Source organism: Dendropsophus ebraccatus, chromosome 7, assembly GCF_027789765.1.
Source record: "Dendropsophus ebraccatus isolate aDenEbr1 chromosome 7, aDenEbr1.pat, whole genome shotgun sequence".
Classification (NCBI taxonomy): Eukaryota; Metazoa; Chordata; class Amphibia; order Anura; family Hylidae; genus Dendropsophus; species Dendropsophus ebraccatus.
The window spans coordinates 55,713,952-55,727,940 of record NC_091460.1 but is presented as its reverse complement, the minus strand read 5'-3'; the positions used below and the strand labels follow the sequence as shown (position 1 = coordinate 55,727,940).

The 13,989-nt window shown below is 40.7% G+C and overlaps 1 protein-coding gene across 3 annotated transcripts in view; it reads right to left on the bottom strand.

Moving 5' to 3' along the window:
• Nucleotides 1-1,670: 1,670 nt before the first annotated feature.
• RHOH (ras homolog family member H) overlaps nt 1,671-13,989 on the bottom strand; it is a 33,988-nt gene continuing 21,669 nt past the window's right edge. Inside the window, exons 1-2 of one of the 3 annotated variants that reach the window (XM_069976495.1) lie at nt 9,719-9,797; nt 1,671-4,128 (exon numbers count right to left, since the gene is read on the bottom strand). In XM_069976495.1, the coding sequence (XP_069832596.1) occupies nt 3,404-3,973 (570 nt within the window). In that variant the 5' untranslated portion in view covers nt 3,974-4,128; nt 9,719-9,797 and the 3' untranslated portion in view covers nt 1,671-3,403. Of the gene's footprint in view, nt 4,129-7,572; nt 7,642-9,718; nt 9,798-13,989 lie in introns of those variants that run through there. The other 2 variants (XM_069976494.1, XM_069976493.1) reach the window with 2 other exon arrangements.

Below are 13,989 nucleotides of genomic sequence, written 5' to 3'. Positions count from 1 at the left end.
AGTGATGCATCCCCTCTCAAACTCTATCAATTTGGCAACATTTCTTTGAATGCATTGTAGAGGCTTGGTTAGCAGTCAGCGATCTCTGACCAAGAGGTACACTAACCAAAAGTAGCCTCTGAAACCCTTTTTATAGGGGAAGCACCTCTCTTTTACTCCCTTGTGGCAATACTCAATTTCTAATCACACCACAAATGTAATCTTTTATGTAACTGCATGCTAAGTTTTGTAGTAATTCAATGTTTCTATTTTGATGTACTAGTTGTTTCTTTTTTTGGGGGGGCAATAAGTGTACTTCTATTTTATATGTAGCATGTACATAATGTGAAGGCAAAACATTACGTACTCAGGTGCTAGAATGAAGGTGCAGAAGCATTAAACTGAGCTTTGTGCCCTTTTCTTTCTGCTCTGCTTCCTTCACAAAGCCAAGCCAGAAAGCCTCATGGCCATTTTTATTGAATATATATGCTGTTATTGTGTCTTTTTCTAAATACAGCAAAGCAAAGAAATGACATGTACATATTAGCCATCCAGTATTTGCAGTAGATCAGTGGTCCACATGTGGTTCACAAGTCCATTTTTTGTGGCTCACCATATAAGTTCTAATTTCTACCACATGCACTGTCATCTTACATATCCTATTCACCAAATACTGCCAGTTTAAAGTAATACTGTCACCCATTCTTCCTCTCACTTTATTTCATTAGTTAACAGTGTCAACTAGGCGGGGCTTCACAGCAGTTGAGCCCCATCTCATGGCTGGGAAGAGGACCCAACTGTCATGAAGCCCCGCCTAGCTGACACTGACCACCGATTAAATAAAGCCATTTTAGAGCAGAAAGAAGACATCGACAAGTTTTATACAGGTATATATAGAATGTGCAACATCTAAACCTGCAGATGGTCCAAAAAAACGCACATAGAGTAACGGTGCTCATTTACTATGCCTATTACATGGCTTGGTTATCAGACAGGTAGAGTTGCTAGATTGATTTTTTACTTCTTTCATTCATCAACACAAGGTGATTTAATTTTCTCATAGATTGGCCAGTCATGAAAGGCATGGATGCCAGATTGTTAGCACAAATTCAGCCAGCTTTTAAAATAGTATATCTAACCCTATGTTCTCTTTTCCTAAATACTGATGACATGCTATAATTACTTGAATACTTTGTGGAAGATTGTTTAACACTTGTAACAAGTCAACATGGAAAAACTGCTTCTGGCAACCCGGTTATTGGTCTTTTTTAAAGAGAATATGTCATCCCTATAATATGCGCTAAACTGGTGCCAAGGGGGTTGTGCTAAGCTGCAGGATACAAATCCCCTTCTTCGTCCACCTCGCCCTGCCCTGTAGGCTGTACAGGGCTTGGCTGCCAGAACTAAGAGCTGTTCTGCAATCAGTAAAGGCAGGTTTGCTGCAGCTCACCACCACCTCCTTGACATTTGAGCCCTGAGCATGTTATAGAGCTGACAGATTACATTTAAGGCCTTTTGGAAAATCATAGATGCATTCTACTGGTTGCTCGGAGGAACGCTCACCCTTTCACTTTTGCTGTTTTTATGAAATCTTGCCTAGTATGTTTGTATCTTGATGAGATTGGGTTATTGGACAGTGAAGAGAAGAATAGTTTTTAAATAATAAACACTTTATTATTTCTTTATCTACACAAAATAATCGCTGACATAAAGAGTTTTTCAGTCAACAATATCACTGTCTCCCTTCAATGGGAACATTTGTTTCAGCTTAAGAGACATTGTAACTCATATCCATGTTGATCACATCTTCTTTATATTTTTGAAACTGCAAATCTTTTTATACTCCTATACACAGAGTGACCCCTGTTTGCTCATTCTCAGCTGCCACAATAGCCATAGACTTCAGTGGATTGCTGGAAACTATTTTGTGTACCCATCTCCACTAAAATCTATGAGAGTTATAGAAAAAGTCATGTTATACAGGACTGGAAGCCAGTTGTCTTGTGTATAATAATTCACATACAGCTAATTAATACAATTTACTCAGATTTTGTTTTCTAAGAATCTGACATCAAATTGCATCTTTTCTTGTAGACTAAATGGTCTCATTGGAAATGTTTTTAGAAATTAAGTTTTTCCTTAACTGTAGCTACAAACGTGTTCAAACCTTGCCGTTGCATTGCTGTTTTAGTGTAGTCTTGCCCCAGCACTTCAGCATTTTCACTGTGATTGTGCAGCACTGTGACAATACTGTAATCAAACTGCAGTGCTACTGCAACGTGTGACCACAACCTAAAGGTATGTGCACACTACAGAATTTGGGTGGAAATTTCAGGCGCTGCCGCCACTTTATCCGCCGTTCTGCCCAAAGAATTGAAATGGCAATTTTTTGAATGGACTGCGGATTGAGCATTAGAATATCATTGAGTCTATGGGACAGGAGAAACGGAGACCACCGGTCAGACAAGATTTTATAGTGTTCACATTCCATTAGAGTAGCAAAAACTATTCAAATTGAATTTAAGGGAGTAGTCTGAGCAAAATTTTGCTGATGAGCTATCTACAGTAACTGATCAGCAGGGTGCTGACAACTGTTAATCAGTTACTTATAGATAGCTCATCAGTAAATGTTTCCTGGAATACCCCTTTAAAGCATATTTTAGAAATTACGTTTATTATATTGATGCAAATTCCATGCATTGCATTAAATAATATTCCTGTAGCTCTAGTGACCACCAGAGGGAGCTTCAAGGAGGTCAATTCATACTGATTTATTATCAAATTCAATGTAAAGCACTTCTAAAGTGTTCTTTAGAAAGAATTTATTCTTTCCGCTCTTTGACTATGCAGAGATGTTGGTGATATGTATCAGAAACACAAAAGTTAAACAATTCAAAAAAAGAGATTTATGGGATGTGTGGATGGTGATCTGACTTGTACAAGTAGGGCGCCAGGTGTTTTTGTGGCACTGATTCATCCTAACAAGAACATACAAACAGAACATCAATGCACTTCGTACGGTTTCATGTGGCTCCATTGCATCTACTACTTCCTGCATCGGCTTGTATTTGTATTTTATTTTCTTGTTGTATTACTTCCTCTTTAAGTAAAATAAATAGTAAAAAAAAATTTACGGAATGCACAAAATGTTTCCTTGACATCTCTAGCATGCTTCTGACTGCCATGTTATCTCCAGATATAGGCCCGGTCTCCATATTGCTTTACAACTAGATCAGAAAACTGCAATACTACAACTAAAAAAAAATTGTGAATCTATAGTCTGTGAGATATAGGACCCATTCTGGATTTTACACAATAATATTATGCAAGAGCCAACAAGACATTAACAGCACAATGGAATATGGTACATATAAAGTAATTTCACTGTCACTGAGGAGATGTATAATGATGTATAGGAAGCTGTTCATATAATTTTGCACTCATCGACAAAGCGCTTCCGTCTGGCTCTTTTCTTGGCCTGGTTGACTGCAGTCCTCACTGCACACTCAAATACTTGTTGGACTCCCCGATTACTTAAAGCCGAACACTCCAAGTATCCTTTGGCTCGAACATCTTGTGCCAGCTGTTTCCCATCTGCAGAGCTGATGCATGGCACTCGGGTGTGGTTCATCTCTCTCTGATCAGTCTGGGTAGCCACAACAAGCACTGGGACATGGGGGAGATGGTGTTTGACCTCAGTAATCCACTTGTTTCTCACATTTAGAAAAGAGTTATGATTAGCTACGGAGAAGCACAACAAGACAATGTCCGCATGCTGAAAGGAAATTGGACGTATACTTTTAAAGGCATCATTGCCTGCAGTGTCCCAAAGTCCAAGGCTTATCTGGACCCCATCCATGAAAACATCCACTCCTGTGTTCTCAAACACAGTTGGTTTATAGCTGTCCGGGAAGGTCTCAGATGTGAAGCGGACAAGAAGTGAAGTCTTCCCAACAGCAGCATCGCCAACCAACACACACTTAATGGCGTTCATCTTCTTGCAATGTTGAGAGATGGGTGCAGCCTGCTAGTAAGTTATGAGCTTCTTTTCCATCAATTCTTGAAAATTCAGTTTCTTGACAATAGTGCAAAGAACCGCCTTGACATTGGCACTTTGTTCTGTCTCAATGCCGCCTCAAGATCGGTGCTCTGTGAAGGAAAACAAACAGGATTTAAATACAATTTTATCTTGTTTTAATACACCCTAAAGTGTACAATTATTGAGAAATAATTATGGTGCAACTCCATGCACAATAATCATTTTTCTAAATAATTTTAAACTTAAATTTTCATTTAAGTATATCTGTTAAAAGAGGCTGTAGTCCACACTCCCAGCCACTCAAAACTGTTCATAGCTCCCACAGCCAGTGTAATGTAGTCATACAGCACCGGTGCTGGCTATAGGTGCTAAGAAGTAATAACAGTCCCTTTACACAGCCCAATATGGGGCCATGCAAGGATGCAAGCAAGCGCAGATCAGTGAACTCAGAGCTTGTTTGCAGTGCCTTTAGAAAGCAAGATTAATCAAGCAGCTAGGCCGCACACACAACTGCATAGTTTATGTGGCCATTTAAATGTATGGCTATCAGTCGCACATGCCCTGTTTACACAGGGAGATGTGCAACCGATATGAATAGATTTTACCTGCTCCTCACTGACAGGTTTACACAGCCTGATATTGGCCAAAGGAGCGTTGCCTATAATCAGCCCGTGATTTATAGGAGCTAAATACTGAGTATACAATAACACTAAACAATAACAATAGGAGGTCAATTTTAAGATGGAAAGGCTAATATGGGTTAAAGTTTTATATGCCTTCTAAAACTTTTATGAATAACAATTATAACTGAAATTGATCAAGATTTAAAGGCAAAGTATGCATAGATGAGACAAACCACCATAGCAAAGATCAAAATATCCCCCCTATTAGGATGACACGTTTTGCAAGGCTTTACAGAACAGCGTTTGGTGTCTGTTTCTCTATCCACAATTCCCCAAGCCTGGATTTTCTAACAGAAAATTATATTCTCATTCCAATGGCAAATGGTATCAGTGAACAAAGCCCCCTCTCATAAAAGACTAGATATTGGATATTGGATATTGCTTGCTTCTATGGTATATACACACTTGACTTAAAATGATAAACACATTCAAAATTATCTCTAATGCATCAGTGCATTTAAAATAAAAATAAAAAATTAACTAAACTTTCAAATACTCTTATGATTTTTGTATTCAGTTCATATAAAGATATGAATGAATAAATGCTACATAAATGCGGTTTTTGGTCTAATCCTGCCATCATGCATCATTCTACTCCCTCTGCACCCTCTTGCTTAAGTTTAGATGGCGGAAAGGACTAATGCATGACTACAAGCCCGACTTATTTTAGTGGGAAACATGCACTATTATTCACATGGTAAGTATTTTTTGTCCATTGGATTTGAAAAATGTACGCCATTAAAAAAGAAGATACAATTATATTGGGCATACATCAGTGATGATCAATCTACTGTATTATATTGGACATACATTAGTGGTGGTCAATATACTGTATTATACTGGGCATACATTAGTGGTGGTCAATCTACTGTATTATACTGGGCATACATTAGTGGTGGTAAATTTACTGTATTATATTGGACATACATTAGTGGTGGTCAATCTACTGTGTTATATTGGGCATACATTAGTGGCGGTCAATATACTGTATTATACTGGGCATACATTAGTGGTGGTCAATCTACTGTATTATACTGGGCATACATTAGTGGCGGTCAATCTACTGTATTATATTGGGCATACATCAGTGGCGGTCAATCTACTCTATTACATTTGACATATATCAGTGGCAATCTACTGTATTATATTGGGCATACATCGGTGGTGGTCAATCTACTCTATTACATTGGACATATATCAGTGGCAGTCAATCTACTGTATTACATTGGGCATACATCGGTGGTGGTCACTCTACTGTATGATACTAGACATACATCAGTGGCGGGCATTCTACTCTATTATATTGGAGATACATCGGCGGTGGTCAATCTACTCTATTATATTGGGCATACATTAGTGGCAGTCAATCTACTCTTTTATATTGGGCATACATCAGTGGCGGTCGATCTACTCTATTAAATTGGACACACATCATTTGGGGTCAACCAGCCACATAATGGAGGCCTAAGTTGCCGCTCTTGACACCAAGGCAAGGAGTAATCATGTGTGGCCACATAACTACAACAGTTCTTAGCATTGTTGTAGTTAAAAACTCATACCTCAGTGTTACATTCTGCATACATGGTGATTGGACCATGTCTAGTTTTTATATGATTAGGATATGGGCGGCACATGTTGTCAGGTTATATATCGTTCTTGGCAGCATTGCCTTCCTCTTTCCTTTTCCTTGTTCTTTATAATATGCTCCTAGGTTGGATCCAAATAAACACTTTGGATGATTAGTTCTGTCAACCACATTTGATCCATTTCACAAAATTGATTAATTTTCTAACATTCCTTATGGTCTCATGTATATTTGGATATTTTGGTATAACATGCCTTTCACCTCATTTCTACCTAATCATATGCTCTCTGTGGCCCTTTTTCCCAAGGCACTTGCTAATGTATATTGCGGTACTTTTTGTAATAAGATTGGATGATGTACGGACCAGAATTGGTCCCCACACTTGTTTTTTTAATTGCTAAAACACTACCATATTCCTATTGTATTGCCGAAAATCTACCGTATTTCCTTCTGCATAAGATGCACTGATATCTCTGGTATGTACCCTTCCCTCCCCTTCCTTATTTCTGTATGTTCCCCTATCTACTTTTTGGTTTGTTTATGAAAAATTAAATCCCATTTTTTTTTCTCAAAAATTGTATTGGCTATGACCCATCTTTATCATATTCTATACAGTATCACACACTCTAAATACTAATCTGTTATATACAGTGGGTAAAGAAAATCTCGCATTAATGAATGTATATGTTATATTAAACAAAAAAAAACCATTTAACAATAGCAATACCTATTCATTATGACTTTCTTTAGAGATAATAGCTAAACCATATTTATGAAGAACTATTGGGTGCAATAATTTATGTAGATGCAAACAATTTAATAATTTTATGTTTTCAGTGTTAACAAAGTCATTATTATTCAAAAATGTTGGTGCTGCTACATACTGTTACATATAAAATGTTAAGGACTAGAGTATATAAGGGTATTAGAATATATGCACCTGTATGTGTGTATACAATACAATTCAATAACATAAGGCATAACCTAATAAGCATTACAGAACATTTGGTGATAGATAGAAAGAGAAAAAAAAAGTTATTTTCTTCATCTACGTGAGTTGTAAACTCTGCGCTATGTACTATGTCACTATGATAATCCTTAATTGTTCAGTACAAGTAATGATTGGCTGTTAAAACTAATGGATTATTAGTCTACATAATAATAAATGTATACATTGTAAAAAATATGTACAATGCAATAAAATAGGCATTTAAAAAGGTTAGATTGCATTAATTTCTATATAGAGAGAAGTGGAAGACAGTAGAGTGTTAGAATTTGTTACTTACACTTAGGCTGGGCTGTAGTGTCGTATTCTCTAGCTGTCAGGTTAGTTATGTAGGTCCCACACACTAAACTACATCGCCTTTTCTAGCCAGAAAGTTCCCTTTCCTCTCTTAGTATTGTAACATCTCAGCCCATGCTGTAAGAAGCCTACAATACCGCAATAACCAAAAGAGTTACGTGACTATGGATGGATGAATGGATGGATGGATGGATAGATAGATAGATAGATAGATAGATAGATAGATAGATAGATAGATAGATAGATAGATTGATTATTGTTATGTGCAATAGTTGTACAAGTGAAGCTAATGTAACCACTAGTGGCAAATCAAATATTATCTGCTGTAAAAATAGAAATGTGTCACTTTTCCAACCAACTATTTAACCTACAGTAGATGCTTTTCTTTTTTTATGAGTTGAAGAGATTTTTCCCTGGCATTGATTCACATAGTCTCCTGGTCCCCTGGTGAAACCGAGTGTACTGTGAAACATGTTGGCTGGACACGGATTTGGATGTTGTAAGTGGGAGTTGCAGTGAAATATAAGTGTCTGGGAAACAGCATACCAACAAACTAATTGCTAATTGATGTATAAGTAGCACCAAAGACAAATCTAAGTAACAACTACAAATGCCCTGAAGCTTTTAAATCAAACTACTGACCCTTTCACTTTGAAATGTTATACTAGTAAGGAGGCGCCATTTGACCCTTTAGGTTTAATTTTAACATAGTGCGTTTCTTTAAGTCCAGATGATTTTACCTACTCTGGAATCAAAACAATTTAAGACAAATGAAATTCCTCATAGACATGAAGGTGGCCAATAATTGTCCCCAGCTAATGGAACAGATTTCCAGCAGTCAAAACTGATAATTTGTACACATAGTACAATGATCATAAAACCTATTGTGTTGTTAGTGGTAATTATTACGTCCATATCCATCTGTACCCAGGTAGAAAAATATTCTCAGAATACCACAAGAACGCTACATTCCCACTACAGCATCATAGAAGGAAAAGGCGGCCATCTGTCAATATTGATGGCTGCAAATAATGGTCATGCTTTTTCCTGCTATGATCCCATAGTGTGAACAGAGCCTAAATGTGAAATTAAGAATTTTCAGAAATCCAACATCAACAAAATAGTTTTTTCACTATAGACTTTTTGAATGATATATAGTAGTAATAGTAATACAATCAACAACAATGAAATTCTTCTAGAAGAAACATGTATTATACACCTATTTAAAAAAAATATATAGATATTGGAATATTCCAAATGTTATATTTAAAGGCGTGAACAATGTTCGCAATTTTTCCGACGCTATGTATATTTTTGTTTCCATATGTTTTATCATACAGATTTTTTTCTATGACATCAACAAACCAAGTTCAACATTCCACGTGGCTATGTGTTTAGCAATTATACTTTCAAAAGTTTAGGTTTTTGGGTGAAGGTTAACCAGTTTATTTTATTATGTCTATAAGGCTATGTTCACACACTGCCAGAATGATGTCTATTTTCTTGGATGACAAATTTTTGTATAATACCGGCCATTGTTATAAAATATTATTTGTCGTTAAATGATGGCCATCCAATAAAAACGTCCGTCATTTTGGCGGTGTGTGAACATAGCCTAAGGTAGACATGTTCGTTTCGATTTTGAACTTGGAATCACAAATATATAGCTTCACCATTGAACTAATTGTTGTATATCAATCAAACAAATCAATGGATTCATAGATTTAACTCACCAACCTCTCTCCTGGGCCCAAGAAGGAATTCTTTAAATATTCATACATAAAAGTCTTTAGACATATTGTAATACTTTTAGTACCAATAATTACGGCACTGTGGTACAAACATTCTGTAACCCTGAATATTTCTATCTACGGAATAAAATAACATCACCTAAGTGAAAGCTTTGATTAACTTCAATGGCAAAGTTGTGGTTGGAGTCGAATATTATGTTGAGGCTAATCAGTCGGAGACTAATCAGTAAAGATATATTATTCTGAATGATTGACTGATACTTCTTCCGATATATACCAGTGTTTTAAAAAAAGTGTTTATAAAACTGTATATATGTGTCTTGCCTGTTACATACTTGTTCTGTGGTAACACAATAAACTTTTGAAGTCCTTGCTTACCCAGGGCCCATGATCTTGTGGCTTCTTCCTGTCTTCCTTCTTACTCTGATAGCCAGAGTGCCTACACAGAGTGGTGGTGTGAACTTCCTGCCTAAACAAGTACTGAGGTAGGATTTATACAGAGGGCGGGGAAGACTGTTACCCCGCATCATGTGACTACTGAGCATTTATACAGAGGGCGGGAAGGACTGTAGCCCCGCATCATGTGACTACTGAGCATTTATACAGAGGGCGGGGAGGACTGTGACCCCGCATCATGTGACTACTGAGCATTTATACAGAGGGCGGGAAGGACTGTAGCCCCGCATCATGTGACTACTGAGCATTTATACAGAGGGCGGGGAGGACTGTGACCCCGCATCATGTGACTACTGAGCATTTATACAGAGGGCGGGGGGGACTGTAGCCCCGCATCATGTGACTACTGAGCATTTATACAGAGGGCGGGGAGGACTGTAGCCATGCATCATGTGACTACTGAGCATTTATACAGAGGGCGGGGAGGACTGTAGACCCGCATCATGTGACTACTGAGCATTTATACAGAGGGCGGGGAGGACTGTAGACCCGCATCATGTGACTACTGAGCATTTATACAGAGGGCGGGGAGGACTGCAGCCCCGCATCATGTGACTACTGAGCATTTATACAGAAGGCGGGGAGGACTGTAGCCCCGCATCATGTGACTACTGAGCATTTATACAGAGGGCGGGGAGGACTACAGCCCCGCATCATGTGACTACTGAGCATTTATACAGAAGGCGGGGAGGACTGTAGCCCTGCATCATGTGACTACTGAGCATTTATACAGAGGGCGGGGAGGACTGCAGCCCCGCATCATGTGACTACTGAGCATTTATACAGAGGGCGGAGAGGACTGTAGCCCCGCGTCATGTGACTACTGAGCATTTATACAGAGGGCGGGGAGGACTGTAGCCCCGCGTCATGTGACTACTAAGCATTTATACAGAGGGCGGGGAGGACTGTAGCCCCGCATCATGTGACTACTAAGCATTTATACAGAGGGCGGGGAGGACTATAGCCCCGCGTCATGTGACTACTGAGCATTTATACAGAGGGCGGGGAGGACTGAAGCCCCGCATCATGTGACTACTGAGCATTTATACAGAAGGCGGGGAGGACTGTAGCCCCGCATCATGTGACTACTGAGCATTTATACAGAGGGCGGGGAGGACTGCAGCCCCGCATCATGTGACTACTGAGCATTTATACAGAGGGCGGGGAGGACTGCAGCCCCGCACCATGTGACTACTGAGCATTTATACAGAGGACGGGGAGCACTGCAGCCCCGCACCATGTGACTACTGAGCATTTATACAGAGGACGGGGAGCACTGCAGCCCCGCATCATGTGACTACGTGACGGGAGGGATGCAGCCACATGAAACATTCATAACTGTGATTTAACGTACATCATAGAGTTAGGAGGTATGGGTAATAAACCGTCAGGGTCCTTTTACACAAGCGATTATCGCGCAGAAAATCGTTATATCATTCAAATTTAAACGATAATCGTCCTGTGTAATTGCAGCCAACGATTAAAAAATATTTGTGTGTCGTCACTGATTTAGATCTGACCGTAAAATCATTGTTAATCGTTCGCTGTAATTCCGCATTCTTTCACTAATCATTCAGTGTAATTCAAATTTGTTCCTTCTTTTGCTGGGATCAGATGGAGTAAAGCCCTTATTACACGGGACATTGAGAGGGAGCAAGCAAGCCCAGACCTTTCAAGCCAGTGCTCGTTTGCTCCTCGTTACCTGCTTGCTGCCAGCGCTATTAAACGTGCCAACAGCAAGCGGATAAGTGGGGGGGGGGGCCATGGGGAGCTGCGGGGGAGCCCATAGGAGATAGAGGCAGTCTGCTGACCATTGCTGGATCATTGCTATCTGCAGCATATTTGGCAGATAACGGCCAAATACGCCGTTATCTGCCAATTAGGAACCCTTATCTTTAAATACACAGATGAACGATCAGACTAAAATGCACAACATAATGAGATCCCTGCTTCAATGCTCCTGCACTGATAAGCCCTGACCTGTTCAGTAGCTCCTGAGAACAGAGGTCAGGGTTATCAGTGGATCGGAGATCTTGTCCTCTGCATATTAGCCCTTTTTTATGTTGCAGCATGTAAATGAACACTGGGTCACTTACACACTGCAGTACATAAGGGGTTAGCAGAAGGACACAGGAGACTCTAATCTTCCCTGTGCATCTCCGGGCCCCCCTCCTTCATTGGCCCCATAGCAGCTGCCTACCCTGCTTCTATGGTAGCTACGCCACTGCAGTCAGCTAAATCAGAAGACTCAAGAGAGTCTGTAACTTTGCAGGACCTAACATGCAATATGTGTCCATCGATTTTGGTGAGCACCATGTAATGTTTAATTTTCCATGTGGTGTCCTATCAAGTTCCCTCACAGATTACAGCTGATCAATGGGGGTTCCAGCCTGTATTTAGAGGGGGAACTCCAGGTAAAGGTTAAAAAAAAGAATTTTCTACATAAAGCATAAAGTATTACTTACCTATCTATCCCAGCTTTGAAACTACCAAAAATCCATTTTTATTTTATTTTTTTTGGGGGGAGGAGGGTTGTTCTGCATTGTGTTTCTGTATTTCCTGGTTGAGCAGTTCCCAGAATGCAGTACTGGTTCCAGAATGCATTGCTTTCCCTTAGCTGTTCATCACAGTCCTTCACTCTGCACACTGTCTGTGTTCACACATTGCAGTTTCATTGTGTTACTGAATTATTTGTAGTACTTTATCATTTCATTGTGTTCCCACCCGCACAGCGCTGTATTTTCTACCTGTAACACCACACAGCACACTGTATTCTCTACCTGTAACACCACACAGCACGCTGTATTCTCTACCTGTAACACCACAGACCACACAGCTACTACCTGTAACACCACACAGCACGCTGTATTCTCTACCTGTAATGCTGATATTGGAATAAGGTAAAGACATTTTTTTATTTAATTTTTTTTCCCATTTCCATGCACATATTATGATCAAGCATCTTTTATCTTTGAAGTTGAGCCGCACAATAAGGAGTTTATCCAATATTATCTTACATGGGATGTACTGTGTATGCCTCGTTTTTCTACAGGTAGGATTGGCAGCAGGGCCGCTTTAACCAGAGGGCAAAAGGTGCACGTGCAACGGGCCCACTGGTTGAAGGGCCCCCCGAGCAGGCCGGCCTTTGCTATGTGCGACCAGTGCGTTCGCACAGGGCTCTGACCACCAGCCTGTCAGGGGGGAGCACCATGGATTGGTAATCTACTTACCCATCCATGGTGCCCCCTACAGGGACCCCCCCGCACGCTGCTGCGCTTCAGCAGCAGCAGCGGCACTGACAGAGAGAGACTCTTGTGGCCGCACTTCCTGCAGTCACAAGAGGCCGTACTTTCCCCCTGGTGTCAGCGCCCGACATCACTGGAGTTCTGGCGCCAGGGTAAGGGGAGTATACTATTGGGGAGAGCACAGGGAGTCTATATACTATTGGGGGAGCGCACAGGGGAGCTATATATATACTATTGGGGAAAGCACAGGGGGGGCTATATAATATTGGGGGAGAACACAGGGGGGCTATATACTTCTGGGGGAGCGCACAGAGGGGCTATATACTACTGGGGAGCGCACAGGGCGGCTATATACTACTGGGGGAGAGCGCACAAGGGGGCTATATATTATTGGGGGAGCGCACAGGGGGGGCTATATACTACTGGGGAGTGCACAGGGGGGGCTATATACCCCTGGGGGAGCACATGGAGGGGTCTATATACTAATGGGGGAGTGCACAGGAGGGCTGTATATAAATGAGGGAGCACACGGGGGTCTATATACCACAGGGACACCATAAAATTATGGGGACGACTTCCGGTTCCGGCGCGTATGGGATGGCAGCAGTGTGAGTGAGCTCCTCCACCCTCCGCTCATAATATCGCTCCCCGCTCTGACTTCTGACATTACCGGCCCTGCCGGACCACACCTCTGACTTCTCTAAGTCTTCTCTTCTACTTCATTAAGCGGGAAACCAGTTATACACCTCCCCATAAGCCCTCCTTCATTTACCTCACAGCTCTGTCACAGGGACACCTAAGATGGCGCCGACACGAGGTGCTGCTGCTGAGGCACACACAGAGGAAACACATACCTCACAAACCCCAGTGCCGGACCTCTGTGACACCATAATACCAGGACTAAATATGTCTTGCAAGGCACTGGCAATTCAAGTGTCCAAGATGATA